Source organism: Python bivittatus, unplaced genomic scaffold (assembly GCF_059951505.1).
Source record: "Python bivittatus isolate LINGU-HERP-01145 unplaced genomic scaffold, Pbiv_v1 ctg000610_np1212, whole genome shotgun sequence".
NCBI lineage: Eukaryota > Metazoa > Chordata > Lepidosauria > Squamata > Pythonidae > Python > Python bivittatus.
This window is the reverse complement of record NW_028277088.1, coordinates 8405485-8420669: the sequence shown is the minus strand read 5'-3', so window position 1 is coordinate 8420669 and position 15185 is coordinate 8405485. Positions and strand designations below refer to the sequence as shown.

General features: G+C 37.0%; 1 protein-coding gene across 4 annotated transcripts in view; it reads left to right on the top strand.

The window, feature by feature from the left end:
* The window catches only part of LMBR1 (limb development membrane protein 1), a 60446-nt gene that overhangs the window by 16418 nt on the left and 28843 nt on the right, over positions 1-15185 (top strand). For all 4 annotated transcript variants that reach the window (XR_015797824.1, XM_088150591.1, XM_088150590.1 and 1 more), the window contains exons 4-5: positions 3945-4084; positions 6852-6955. Coding sequence is in view for 3 of the 4 variants with exons in the window: in XM_088150591.1 (XP_088006717.1) it covers positions 3945-4084; positions 6852-6955 (244 nt within the window). In the remaining variant the exon portion in view is untranslated. The remainder of the gene's footprint in view (positions 1-3944; positions 4085-6851; positions 6956-15185) is intronic.

Genomic DNA, 15185 nt, shown 5'->3' with positions numbered 1-15185 from the left:
CACGGAACTTTCCAAATTTTGCTTATTGTCACCTTTTGTATCCTTTGGATCATAATTCTGTGAAATACCATCCCAAGCACACATCAAATCAATCCCTCTGTAGTTTTTTCATTCTGTGTTGTACCTTTCCCATTGTATAAGGGAAATATAACAGTATTCTTACAATTGTCAGGCACAGACACAGTCTTTACATATACAGTAGTCCTCGCTTAATGACCATTCTTTCAGCGACTATTCGAAATTACAAATGCAGAAAAAAATGGACTTATGACTTGTGCCCAAAATTACAACCATTGCAATGCCCCTGCAGTTACAAGAACAAAATTCAGGCACTTGTCAGCCTGCCTGCACTTACGACTGCAGGGGTGCTTAAACTCCCCCCACCAGCCTATCTGCCCCCCATCTCTGCCCTTTTGGCCTCCTGCTGCCCTTTGCCACTGTCTTCTTGCTCTCGCTGCTGAATAGGCATGCCCAGCCTAGCTGCTGGGCCCTATGGGGCTGGCTTCGTGCTAGGAAGAAGGGAAGAAAGCCGAAAGCAGCCTTTTTCTTCTTTGCAGTGCAAAGCCAGCCCCTCCCCCTCCCAGGAGCTCCAAAGAGGGCTTCATGCTGTGAAGAAGGGAAAAAGAACTGAAAGCAGCCTTTTCCTTCCTTTCTTCGCAGAGCTCCCTCTCGTCCCTGGGGGCTGGCTGAAAAACCTTAGTGCCAAAATCCAAGCAGGATTTTGGCACAGAGCTTTTTCAGCCAGCCTCCAGAGTTGAGAGGGAGTCCCCTTGGCAGGGGGCAGCAGCTTGCGACTTCCCTGCTGGCTTCTCCAGAAAGGCAATGGGGAAGACAGCAGAGAAGATTGAAAATGGTGGTCACATGATCGCGGGGCGCTTGGCAATTGCAAGCTGCTGCTGCCTGCCAAGAGGACTCCCTCTCACCTCTGGGGGCTGGCTGAAAGTGGCCCATGCCGAAATACAAGCAGGATTTTCAGCCCTGGAGTGGAGAGGTTTCAGGAGTCTCTCAACTCTGGGGCTGAAAAGCTAAGCAGTTCTGAGGCCCTCCTGCACCCAACCTGAACCACACCCCTGCAGACTCTCACCCTCCCACGCATCCCCTCGCTCCCCCACCTGGCAGTGCCTGGGGCTTGCAACTTCCTTCTGGCTTCCCCACTGACTTGATTGTGGGAAGCTGGCAGGAAGTTGCCTCACCTAATGACCTGGGCATTCACTTAACGATGGCAACTGGGACTGCTGGATTACGGTCACTAAGTGAAGCAGTCACCTGATAATTTGCTTAATGACTATGTCGCTTAGCATCCTAAATTCCAGTCCCAATTGTGGTCATTAAGTGAGAACTATCTGTATATTAAAACAGATCACACCATGTTCCATGAACAAACCGTTCCATGAGCTTAACAGTTCTCTGTATGTGGTCTGAATTGCAACCTTACCATTTACCAACATTCTCATGGCATGTGATGACATCCTTTTAATCAGTATTTTATTGAATGCTAAAATGGCATTCATTTCAATTCCATTCTATGAGATATCACTATCATTCCCATATCAATCTCTAAAATATTCCTTCAAACATTCCCAGCTTTAGTTTTTCTAAGGAAAGAAACTGACAAGGGAGGAACAGGAACCAGCTGTTCCCAGGTTACAGCAATATAGATCAAGTTCCTTCCAAGGTCATCAAAAGAATGGCCAGGTGTCCATTGATTCAGGAAGGCAGCAGAAAAAAAGTCTAGAATTTAAAACTATACATAGGCTTTGATTTCTGTATGCTGCTGTAGGCCATTTTCTGTATATGTATGGTTTCATTCTTGGCTGTAAGAAAGTAACAAATCTTATATAGTCATGTCTGTGAGCCTCCTGTTGAGTAAGCCAAAGGCTGAATATGGGGTCAAGGTGTTCAGAGTGCTGTGATTTACAACTGTGCCTAGAGTGAATCATGCTATCTTTGTGGGATTTGCCCACACTTACTGCTATGGTGGGAGACCCTTCATCTATAGACTAAAGATTACATTGTGACTACAAATATTTTGCAACTCTGCTATCTGTCGGTTATGATACCAGTGTCTTGCTCCAGTATCAGAGTCAAGCTGTGACCCAAATGGAGCACTTAGCCAGATGTGCTAGCCCAACCCACTAGCCCAACAGGTGAAATAGAATCTACTGCAGCCAGTGGTTCCTGAAGCACTCTTGATCAGGACTCTGTAACTGTGATTGAAGCAGCTGCAATAGCTATAGCTCTCTGTCTCAAAATATTAGTCTTTTGGCCTGATAATTTTTTGGAATGGAAGCAAATCGATTACCTTACTCAAAATGAATATACCTTTTCCTGAGACCAGATGACTTTCCCACCAACAGGAACCCAACTTTCAGTGGTACCAATGTTAGGTGTCCCTCAGGCAACAAGAACAGATTTCCAAAAACATAAATGCTCAGGTGTATGTTTTATTGTAGAAAAGCCGGGAAGCCATTATGAAAGAATTCTGGCAACTGTGTATCAGATGTTTATAGTCAAAATCTGTGTTCAAATTCTTCTACCTCTTTTTCCCCAAAGATTATCAAAATGATTTAGAAGAACTTCCTTGAGCATAGTACCTTTCTGCTGCTTGTTAAAAGAGCTGTGTCTTTAACTCCTTAAAGAACTGGATCTTTTTTCCCTCTTGCACAGAAGCCTAAGCACCCTCACATATGGCTGCTTTAATGAGAAGCAGAGAGATGCTGTGCTTGTATAGGTTCCAAATTACTTCTCCTTAAACACTTTTGAACTGTGCATAGCTCTAGAAATTGTGCTTGGAAGTTTCCTCTATATCAGGGTTTCTCAGCCTTGGCAACCTTAAGATGAGTGTTAAGATAATAACATGGCTGGCTGGGGAATTATGGGAGTTGAAGTCCACTCATCTTAAAGTTGCTGAGGTTGAGAAACACTGCTCCTTATGAGAACTGCCATTGAGGCTCAGGGAATTAAATGCTTCAACCTGCTTGGTAGGTACAAGGTTTAAATCCCTGTAATATGCTTTGAAACATCTTTGGAGTGGGACCAACAAGTCTTTTTTTGTCTTTTGACACCCAGAAGAGTTGTAGGAACTCAAAGATCTGAACCAGGGAGAGAGGCTAGAAGTTTCATGTACATAGCTGGGACTCTGCAGTTAAGGACTTTGCCCCCAGAAATTGATAGAATTAAAATATATTGGGTTGTTTTCTGTATAGATTGTATTAAGAAAAAACTTTTAAGCAAATATAAGTTGTTTTATTCAAAAGGTCATCTTTTTAATCCCATGAATTAATCCCCCCCCCCCAGTAAATTCTATGGCTGAGATCCGAAAAGCTCTTGTAGACATGTTCATAGACATGCTCCCTGGGGGTTCTCCTTTTTTTAATAGTGGGCCTTCATATCTCTGTGAGAAACCAGTTTAAATTTCCCTTAATTTCATAGTTGGGCTTGCCATGTGTTGTGAGTGGATGTTTGAAAAAGATTAACACTTGTGTGCCTGCAGAACTAGTTGCTGTGTTCTTTGGCTTTTGAAATAATGTGTATGCTCTTTTGGTACTGATATGCCCATTGATCCTTTTAGAACCAGGAGTTCTGGTCTTCTCCAGTAGAGGGGGTGCTGCCATTAACTCTGGACAGCTATTGCTTGCTTGGGCTGGTCTAGTATGTGGCATACACACGCTTTTTTAAATACAGAATTTAATCCTGCAGATGCAATATAGATGATTATGTGGTGAATCAGCATAGAGAAATTTACTAGGGTATCAGCCTCATAGGATTTTATTTTTAATGCGAGTTTGATTATATTTATAGAAAATCTTCTTTGACTGATGCAGATTATACCATTGAAGAATAGTAGCTTTTATAAGCTTTTAAATAAAATCCTTGCTTAAACTTCTATTAGTTTCAAACGTGATGTGTTGAGACTAAAAATACTTCATCCCTTTGTATTTCAGGCTGTTCCTGAGCACTTTTACTCTTGCAGTTTCAGCTGGTGCTGTGCTCCTCTTGCCTTTCTCAATCATTAGCAATGAGATTCTGCTTTCTTTTCCACAAAGTTATTACATCCAGTGGTTGAACGGTTCTCTAATTCATGGTGAGTATGATGTAATATAATATTGCTGAATGTGTAATGTGTTACAGCATGTGAGTGCCTTCAAGGGTAGCATATATGCTTCTTATCAGAACCATAAGCGCATGGAAAGCAGTTGTGAGAGTAAAGGGAAGTGGCAACCTATGCTACCTGCAGGATGTTTAATAAATGAATAACATAAAGGGTCTGATTATTTTAATAGAATTTGGAAGTCATATTTGGGAAATTGTATAGTTGTGTGAATTTTCTTAATAACCAGTAATATAGTCAGCAACTTGAAAAGTCTGTATAATATTGGAAGTCAACATTATGTGATGTTTGTTTGATATATATTTCTCTGGTGGTCCTTAGTCATTTTGAAATAGAGAATGTTTGCCATTATTTCTGTACTTCCATTTTCCTGGAAGATACTTTAAAGGAATTTGGCAGCCAATGGTATAAAACATTTTATCAAATAATTGATATAGCTACTCTTCTTGGAGTTATTTTCAGAACCTTAAAAAAATGTTTATACTTAATATAAATGTGTTGTATTTGCAGAAATTAAACAGAAATCATATTGTAATGACAGTGGTACCACCATTTTTATACAACACTTTTGACAACCCCAATTTTAAAGAGAAAATTGAAAGGCCTCATACCAGATTAATATGTTCAGTTTTAAAACCCAGTATAGAAAGCAAAGGAAAAAAGCTAAAAAGCTATTAAATGCTAAAAGTACATTTGCCAGGCTGGAAGAATCACAAGCCGGAATTAAGATTGCAGGGAGAATCATCAACAACCTCAGATATGCGGACGATACCACCCTAATGGCAGAAAGTGAAGAAGAACTAAAGAGCCTCTTGATGAGGGTGAAAGAGGAGAGTGCAAAAGCTGGCTTGAAACTCAACATTAAAAAAACTAAGATCATGGCATCTGGACCCATCAATTCCTGGCAAATAGAAGGGGTAGAAATGGAAGCAGTAACAGACTTCATTTATTTGGGTTCCAAGATCACCGCAGACGGAGACTGCAGCCATGAAATTAAAAGACGCTTGCTCCTTGGGAGGAAAGCTATGGCAAGCCTAGATAGCATATTAAAAAGCAGAGACGTCACCTTGCCGACAAAGATCCGCATAGTCAAAGCTATGGTTTTTCCAGTAGTAATGTATGGCTGTGAGAGCTGGACCATAAAAAAGGCCGAGCGCCGAAGAATTGATGCCTTTGAACTGTGGTGCTGGAGAAGACTCTTGAGAGTCCCCTGGACTGCTAGGAGGTCAAACCAGTCAATCTTAAAGGAAATCAACCCTGATTGCTCATTGGAAGGATTGATAATGAAGCTCAAGCTCAGATACTTTGGTCACCTAATGCGAAGAGAGATCTCTTTGGAGAAGACCCTGATGCTGGGAAAGATTGAAGGCAAAAGGAGAAGGGGACGGCAGAGGATGAGATGGTTAGATAGCATCAGTGAAGCAATGAGCATGAAACTGAGCAAACTCAGGGAGGCAGTGAAGGACAGGAAGGCCTGGCGCAATATGGTTCATGGGGTCACGAAGAGTCGGACACGACTTAACGACTAAACAACAACAACAACATTTGCCAAGGATGAGCTTTTCTTTTTCTATTTCACGTATGCCCAGCAGATGGAGATAGAATATAGTACAAACAGCCCACGCACATTATATGGGACTTGCTTTCCGTTCCATAAAATACTGTAGGCAAGGGTGAGGCTTTATCAGACCTAGTAAAATACTTAATTGAAGTTTTCTTGTAGTTAAATACCTTAATCCTGATATTGCATCAGACTGAAGCTGGCAAGAATTTTGTGTTTATTGATAAAATTATTCATACATTGTAGTTTTCTCATTGGACAGATAAATACACATTTTTTTTCCTATACATTCAGCAATCCTTATCTCATTTTTTCCGTCACTGTATTACATTTTATTTTGATGCTGAAGAATTATCTTCAGAGGATTGGTATGATGGTTCCAACATAGATGTGTAAGTCTGTGTCCAATATTTATGAATGTATCTGACATAGTACAAAACAGATTACACATGCAGGATATTCTCTGGACGATTTTTTTCATCCAAGTTTTTTGCCCCGATTGCTTGCTTCATAGTCTTGTTTAGAACTTTAAATGAATCAGTTGTGCTACCTGTAGTAACTTTCAAAGAATCAGGCAATGTTTGGCAGGTAATAGAACCATTAAAATTCGTGTCTGGCATTCAGTCTAATACATAATATGTTTTTAAAATTATTTGGAAGAGGTAATTTGGAATGTATGGGAACATAAAGAAGGTAGCTGATTTAGTGGGTTGACTCATTAAAACAGCTGTGTCTTTAATGTGACTCCTTATAGTAGCTGCATTTGCTTTTAGCCTTGTTTAGAAACCTGAAAAAAAGACTTGCACAGATTTTGAAACACCTCTTTCTGATCATTTTGCGGCATACAGAACTCTAATATCTAATATCTAAAATCTTTAGAGCAGTGAAATTGTCAGTAGAAATTCTGTGATTTTGCTGCTAACATTTTGTGAAAGCCAGTAATCACTAACGTGTCTTATTAGCATTTGAGAATACATTTTAGTTTGTGGACAAATAGTTTGTATGAAAAATATAGCTTATAGAACCAGAAATGTTTTCAAGACCATCTAAAATTCCTGCCTCTACATCTTATAAGATTGGTAAAAGGAAAAAAAAAGTAAACGTCATTTTTTTCTGTGATATGTTTAAAATCTGCTGTCATTCAGAAGTAAAACATATTTATTTTCTTGTTTTGTTTAGGCTTATGGAATCTTGCTTCCCTCTTTTCCAATCTTTGTTTGTTTATATTGATGCCCTTTGCTTTCTTCTTTCTGGAGTCAGAAGGCTTTGCTGGCTTAAAAAAGGTGCGTGACTGTTATATATTAGGTGAATGGGATATCAGAAATACCATGTGATTACCAGCAAAGCTTTATTTATTAAAAAAGGGCAAGCTTTTAAAATCTATGCTAAAGACATTATGTTTGAGCTAAATGATAATAGTATTTGATTTTTACAATAATTATTTAAGTAGTAAAAAATGATAATGAAGTAAGAAAACATGGTTTACATTCAAGTTATGAACAAATTGCAACTATTTAACTGTTTTAGTATGGTTTCTACTATTGAATAATACTGATGTAACATTTTGAAAGAGAAGAAACAGCTGTATAAACATGGTTTATTAAATAGTGACAGCATTCAGATTTTAATGTATATTAACTTGAATAATAAATTCATGATACACTTGTGATTATTCCATAGCAGTTTATTCAAAATGCAGTCAGGCTCAATTTGATCCTATTTTTCTTTTTCCAGCACTCATTTAACCTTGTCAATTATATTTTCCTGTTCCATTTTGATAATATTCCAGAAGGTCTGGTTTATCCTAGTTCACTGCAAATGAGCAGTCTGCTGATGCAGTACACTGTTTGCTTCTCACCTCTGTCCTTCATGCAAGTAGATAAAATCAATCAGGAAGTCTTAGTTTATGGTAATTCCCAAACTCAGATGTCTGATTTGGGTTTCTCAAACAGTCCAGTACCCATAAAGCAACAATAAATCTTATCAGTATACCTTTATTCTACTGTTTTCTGAACATTTGGTTTTCTGTAGAAGTTTGCAGTTACATTAAAAAATCAGATGATTAGGTAACTGACTGTAAGAAGCCTGGGAGAAATCTAATGTGGACTCAAAATTATCTATACTGTTAAGCACTGATCATAGCAAGAACAGTTGGAGATAGGGACGAGAAGTCTTCAGATATTCTTTCTTCCTTAGCTATCCCTTATCCTTGCCAATAGAATTAATTTTTATTCCATTCATGAAAGGAATTCTTCAGAAGAATATGAGAACCATGCTGGATCTCTCTAAAAGCACATCTAGTTCAGTATGGTGTTCTGATAGAACACCGTACTGAAGCCCACAAGCAGGACATGAATGGAATGCAATCGTCCCACTCATGTTCCCCCAACAACTGGAAGTCAGGCATCCTGTCCCTGATAATGCAGATAATATAAGGAGATTTTGGTAGAGACTAGATGCCTAGCTATGTAGGTGGGTAGATACAAATCCCTTCAGATAAAGTTGGGCTCTAGGGAAAAACTAGAGGTACTGCTGATATACTGGCTGTCCTGTAGCTTGACAGTATTCCATCCTGGGCTTTTCAGTCTTGTCTTTGGATGATTGATTTCCCAGGACTATCGGTATTGGGGACTTTAATCTCCCTTCCCTTGGGGCAAGGACCCATCAGATAGGCTTGCTATCGAGCCCATACTAAATTAGCTTGCTTATCAGAATGTCATGAATACTTTCTCAAATGCTTTGTTGAAATGAAGATTAAGTTCTCATCATTCCAATAGACTCTTCAGTAGTCATCTGATAAAAAATGAGAGATTAATTTAGTAAGATTTATCCTGGATGAATTTATTGACTTCTAGTAATCACTGCACATTAAGCTTTTTCAAGATACAAATTGCTTTATGATCTGGTCTAGAATCTTTCAGGTAGTGAGATCAGATATTGGTCTGTAATTCCCTCAGCCCTTTCCCCTTGTTTGAGTTGTTAATTTTTTCAAAGAGGAGCTAAGTAACTTGCAAACAAGTTTGGGTATTAATGTTCCTATACTTCAAACCTAGGTTTTACATATTTTCTGTGAATAAATTCTGGTTATAAGTAAGATAAAACAAATCTCCACTTACTTGTATTCCAGAGAAGTTTTGTATTCTGTTTATTGTTAATTGCAGGTAGATGATTAGTTAGTGACACAGAATTAAGACTGAGGCAGATATAACAGCGCAGCACCACTAACCATGATTAGGTGCCAGTGATCCAGCTGAAGAATGTTTGTTTCCTTCAGGTTTTCTCAGTGCTACCCCATGTAGTGTTAGCTGTAGGCATGATTTTTGTTATCTTCACAACGCCCTGGAAATAAATGTGGAGAGTATTAATCATGCCAGGGTTTGTGGAAACATGATTTTCTTTGAATTGTTGTTGGGAGAGGGGATATTCAATGCAGAAAGGAGTAAGAGAAGAGAGGTGTTTTAATCTGCAGCTTTTTCTTAATATTTTGGTCTACAGTTAAGGAATTGTGTTAAATTTGCAGAAATTAAATATGCTTCAGGGGTGTCTGGGGGGGGATCAACAGCATCAAAATGGTGGGTGCTTCCATCATTTTAATAGTGTTCTCCCCCCTTCTCTCCCTGGAGAGCCCTAGATACTCTGACTCTTTATGGTAGTTGTCTAATAACATGCTTACTGACATTATTTTTCCATATGCAAGTGCTATATGTAGTACAGCAAATGTACTGTAATTTGTTACTGTAAAAATGGCCTTGATCATGGTTATGCCTATTAGATTAATATTGTTGGTTCTTTAAAAAAAAATTATTTTCCCTTTGTCACTAGCAAATTTATTATGAGTTTTTAAATACTAACTGATGGCATTTGTTCATAATAGCATAGGGTTCTTCTAGTAGCTCATATTGATCCCCTCTGGCAAACATTTTTTTAAAAAAACTTTTTATATATAACCCAAGATAAAGATATAGAAATTGATCACTCATCATGGATAGGTGTAGAGTTTGCTTGAAAAATCAAACTGAACGTGATTCTCTCTAGGATATTAATTAAACCATTCTGTTAATTCAGACAGGCTATTTTGGGCCTAAGGGGTTAACTTACACTCTTTTAAAAAGAGACTTAAATGTATTTTTTCCTTAGACCACTGTTTAATTTTTATTGGACCTGCAGTTTTTTTCTATGTTCCTTCTTGTAAATCTAGATAGATCTATCTTCACTGTGAATGCTTTAGTAATGCTTCTTGTTAACTCTTTTAAACTGTATTATAGCCTCAGTGGTTGACAACAGCTTCAATTATATAAATTATTTTCTTGGACATATTTTTTAAGAGTTACCATTCAGACCCACGGTGTAACCAAACATTAAAGAGAGTGCATATAATGTGTTCTTACATTTTTATTGCTAGCTTATTTGAATTTTATTATAATGCTTTTATTTAATACTTCAAATAGTTCTATTTGACCCATTGTGTCTATCGTATAAAATGGCATCTGATTGGTTGGTGTAGGGCTTAGAAGCAAGAGGAGAAAGGATCTTTGATTGAAGGATTGTTTTGTACCTCATACTAGGTTATTTGGCCAAAAACAATGAAACCGAATCAGATTTCTTTTGCCTATAGAACCAAAAGCATAAGAATTGCTATATAAACATAACTGTTATGTGATGGGAAGACCTGAACAAGTTCTTATGGAAGTAATTTTGAAACCCAATTGTGCAAAGCATCCAGACATCTTAGTGTTTGGCACCCAATGCAGAAAGTCTGTGGATTGAGAGCTTAACCAAGAACATCAAAAGAGAATGCTTGATAATAAAAGCAAATGGTAGCGAAATTTTTAATTAATTAGGTAGGCCAGGTGGAAGTGAAGAGGCCCGTCTATAAAGCTGTAAAGCTGAGCAACATGACAGCACAATGGAGGAGGAACAAAGATTGTTTTAATATACTTCTATCCTGTCTCACAGTTTGAAATTGTCCTGGTTTATGTCCCTTTTGGCAAACTTACATAAAAGTGACTGTGTACTGTATTTTATGACCAGATGACTTTCCCCCCTTTTCTGGCTAATTTGTATCAGGTCCCCAGTATTAAAGAGACACAGAAACGAGTAGGAAGTCGAAAGCAGTATGTCTCGAGGACGCTTCATTGCATTCTTTCATTAGGTTTTGCTTGTTTTTGCCACTGATCATCCATAAATTGCTGGAAATAAGTGATTAAGGAAGTGCTGCTTAGTGTTAGTGGCACATAGACGTTCATGGTAACGCTTTTTTTCTGAGTGAAAGGAAATCAGATATTGCTGAAGCAAAAAGGAAGAATCCTGCTGGGAGCTTTTCATGGAAATTTAACTTGCATAATGTTTTGATCTTAATGTTTGTTACAAAAACATACAGCAGTATTTCACCAGGTGCTGTGTGTCAAGTATTAACTCCATCACTGCTATCTTTTCCACATTGAATTCTTAAGATATTTTTGTTTAAAAATGAAACTAGTTGGCCTTACTTCTTAATATGCAAGTGAAAGTTGCTCAACAGACATATTTATGGAAGCACAATGCATAAAATTAAGTTAGCATTTCTAAAATTTATCAAAACTGTGGTGAGCAACAAGGGGCTACTTCACAATGTACATTTTAAAAGCTGCCATTAACACTGCAAATTGTCTGCTTCATAATAGTATAATTTTGGCCAATTCCTCCCCTCGCCCCCAGCAGGAAAGCCTGGTCCTTTAGCAGTGAAAGGTATTTTAGTTTTGACTAGTTTGACTATTGTATATTCCCGGGTCCTGTCTGTGGGATTTTATGGATTATATAATTTTTATTTTAATCTGAGTTTACAGTGGTAGAATTGTATGCTGCTTAGTCCTATAAATAAATAAAATAAATAAACTTCTTCCAAGCAGAATTTTGGGTATTTTTTTCTACACATGTGATAAAGAATAATTTACACTGAAATTTTTATCAAAAATATATTAGTCAGCTGGTTGATAATTTGAGATAAGACATCTTGATATAGCTGTTATTCAGAATGACAGATCTATGCCTGACCTGTAATACAGATGTGTGAGACAACAGTCTTTCAGAGAATAGCTTCTGGTGTATCTTGAAGTTAATTTGCTGCATTATATAAAAGTGCCACAACATTCACAGGCTTAAAAATGGATGAAAATGCACACACCTTAGCTGTGTGATTGTATTTATTGGCAAAGAGAACCATATTTAATTTAACTTTTTAATATAGCTTAGTACAAAAATGGACTATTATGCCAATTTTTCTTGTGTATTTTGACTGACTTTACATTTGTCTCAGAAGTATTGAGTTGGCACAGTACTCTCATTTGTGATAGACCATTTGCAATACATTGTTCAGTAAGAACTATATAAAACATTTTGTTTCTACAATCCTGAAATCTCCATAGAAAGTCACTTTTAGACATTTTGAGCAATACTGTCATGAAGTAGGTAGCTCTTGATGAGGATCATTCTCTTGATTAAAATATGTCTTTTTGAAGCAAGTTTTTTGTTTTCCCAGAAAAAAAAATGCTGTGCAAAGGATACTAGAGTTTTATTGGGCAGAAACACAATTAATTATTTTATCTGTGCTTGAAAGTCAGTAATAACCATAAGCTACTGTGAATATTGGCTCTCCAACTATCCTTATTGAGTATAGTTTATTGTTTATTGCATTTACTTGGCATTTATGCTTACCTTTGTCTATTAAAATAATTCAGTAGAGGCTGACATTTTAGTGCTCTGGTTTCAGTGAAATGTTTATTGGTATGTAATTGAATTGTGCTACATTGTACTACTGTACACACTGTTAGTAAACCAGAAACAAAGAGTTTTTAATCAGTAACATCAACGTTTTTTCATTACAAAAAAACCACTATTACAACTGCTTTGTTTAAAATAGTACCTTCATTGGCATAGGATTTTCTTTGCAAGTAGGAAGTAATGCCAGTTATTAAACAAAAATAGAAAAAATGCTTAAGTTATAAAAGACATAATATAGTCTTGCAGCACTATCAGAAACTTTAGGGTTGCAATTGTAAGAATAAGCAGCACAATTTTCCCACTGTTCTTCTAAAAAATTACATGAATCTGATCTTAGGTCTATCCCTGAGCATCCTGCAATCGCTATACTTGGTCTCCTTTTCTAAAAGAATAAACCATAGAAAATAAATCTACAAAACTTTACATAGTGTTTTCCTCTAAAATTCAAAAGCATAGATATTTGACTTATATACAGACTTAGCTTATAACATCAGTAGGTGTTGGGGTAGAGAGGTGAAAGGGACAACAAGGAGAGCAACAGTCTGAAATATGGCTAAAGAACGGTATCGGTGCCGTACAGGGTGTTTCATGGATAGTTCTGGTTCTTCACCTGTTTCTCACATTTCCCTGAAGTGATTCCCTTAATCAATTAGATTTAGAAATATAACATTAAAAATGGAGATTATATCAGTTCCTGATGTTCATGCTGCAAAGAGAACTTATAGATGAGGCACCTATTCTGATAAATAGCACTGGCGTTGATAATGTTTCTTTTTAATTGTAATAACTCATATGACCTCTAATTTCTATATGTCATGTTTAACTGGAACAGAATGGCTTGGTAGCAGTTATTGGCATTGAAGTATTTGTTTTTTCATGAGGCATGCTATGTAAATACACAATTTATCAACAGTGATACAACTGACATGTGGATACTGTTGACTCTAACGTAAATGGTAAAACCTATGATATTGATTTACATTCACAAATATTAATTTTGCAGTGTAGCAGAAGGCAAAATATTTTGTTTGTAATAGAAATATGCTTTTCTGAATATTTACTGTAGTATGTATTCATTGGGGTAGGTTTACACCTGAATCAGTATTTAAGACTTCTGGTGCAAGACATTTATTAGCTAATAATAAGCTTCTAATTTATAGCAGTCAGTGTCTGGATACTTTTCAGAATGTCATAATTCTGAATGGCACAACCATCAGTGTGATACAGAAAGGGGTATGTGTGGAAATAAAGAGATAGGACTTTCTGCACATTGAACAAATACTTCCTCTTATTCACAACTGAACCCCTTTCATTTAAATTTCTGTGAACATCATAAAAAGGCAGTAATAGTGAATTGCCTACCTTTGGATGATGTTGTCATGCATTCTCCTAACCTTATGCACTAACTAGACTTTCTGAAAGCTGACATCATAACGTGGCATTTTAAAAATACAGTTTCTGTCTTTCAACACAATTGCAGTAAATGTAGCTTGTGTTGCTCTGGTGATAATAATATTTTAATAAAACTAGACAGATAGTCCTCTACTTATGAACTTTCAAGTTACGAACTTTCGTCGATATGAAGAAACTGGTCTACAGCTCCAACCTAGAAGGTCCCAGAATTTGGGAGAAGGTAGGAAAGGGTTAGTTTACAATGGGTCACATACATACGCTTGGCAGCACTGTTGCACGCTGGGAGGCTGAGTTTTATACTTGGTTGAACTTACAAACAAAATGGACCTACAAACAGCTTTTTGGAACATAACCTGTTCATAAGTAGAGGAATGTCTGTATTCAGAGCTATGTAATAATAAATAAATGCAGAAATATCTATTAAATAATCCATGCCAGTATAGTTCAGTGGCACAGGGCATGTTTATGAGAAGTGTATTAAGTCCTTTACTGTTTCAGATAAAGCTAAGAAAGTTTCTCCTCTGAAAAACAATTGTGTCTCAGTGTAAACAGAAATACATTAAATGAACTAATTTATTCTGTGCTCATAATGACTTTAACTGGATAAGGCTTAGTTAGATTTTTTTAGCTTATTTTTCTAAGGACAGAATAATTGATATTAGTGTTGAGCAGCTTCCCTAATTTTGATTCCTTGTAGGACTACAAATCTTTACTTTGCAGAAACGTGTCAGCTTATCATTGAACCTTCTCTTTGCTTTTTTTCCTAGGAGAGTACAGCTTTAACTTCATGGATACATAATGTAAACATTAAAACAGCACTAATCTATACACACACACACTTTTAATAAGTCACATACATCCAGTATCACTGAATGTATGGGTGTATACATGTATGGGCACGTAGAAGGAGGGAGGATATTACTTAAACATATCTATTAGCTAATATTACAGCGTGTTTTTTCTGTTTGGTGTGGCGAATATTCTGGTAATACAGTATTATGGCCTGTAGATTTCTGTCAGTCTACCAAGCTGCTAGAGTGTAAATGATCTGCAAAAGCTTTCATATTACTTGAGCCACAGGCAACAAACATGTAATGTTTGCTCCTACTATCAGTTTTCTCAATGCATGTACTGTACTTGATTTGTAAATTATGGTACTTAACATGTTGATTTGGAGCACACTGTTGGTTTCTTGACACTATAAACATTGAACTGGAGTTCTAATGCATGTTGGTTGTCTGGGGAAAAAAGAGATGCAGTGCTTTCACATCACGCTTCTGCTCTGCATCAGCCTGCTGGACCTCTTCAACCAAGCAAATCTAGAAGGAATGTGATGTTACA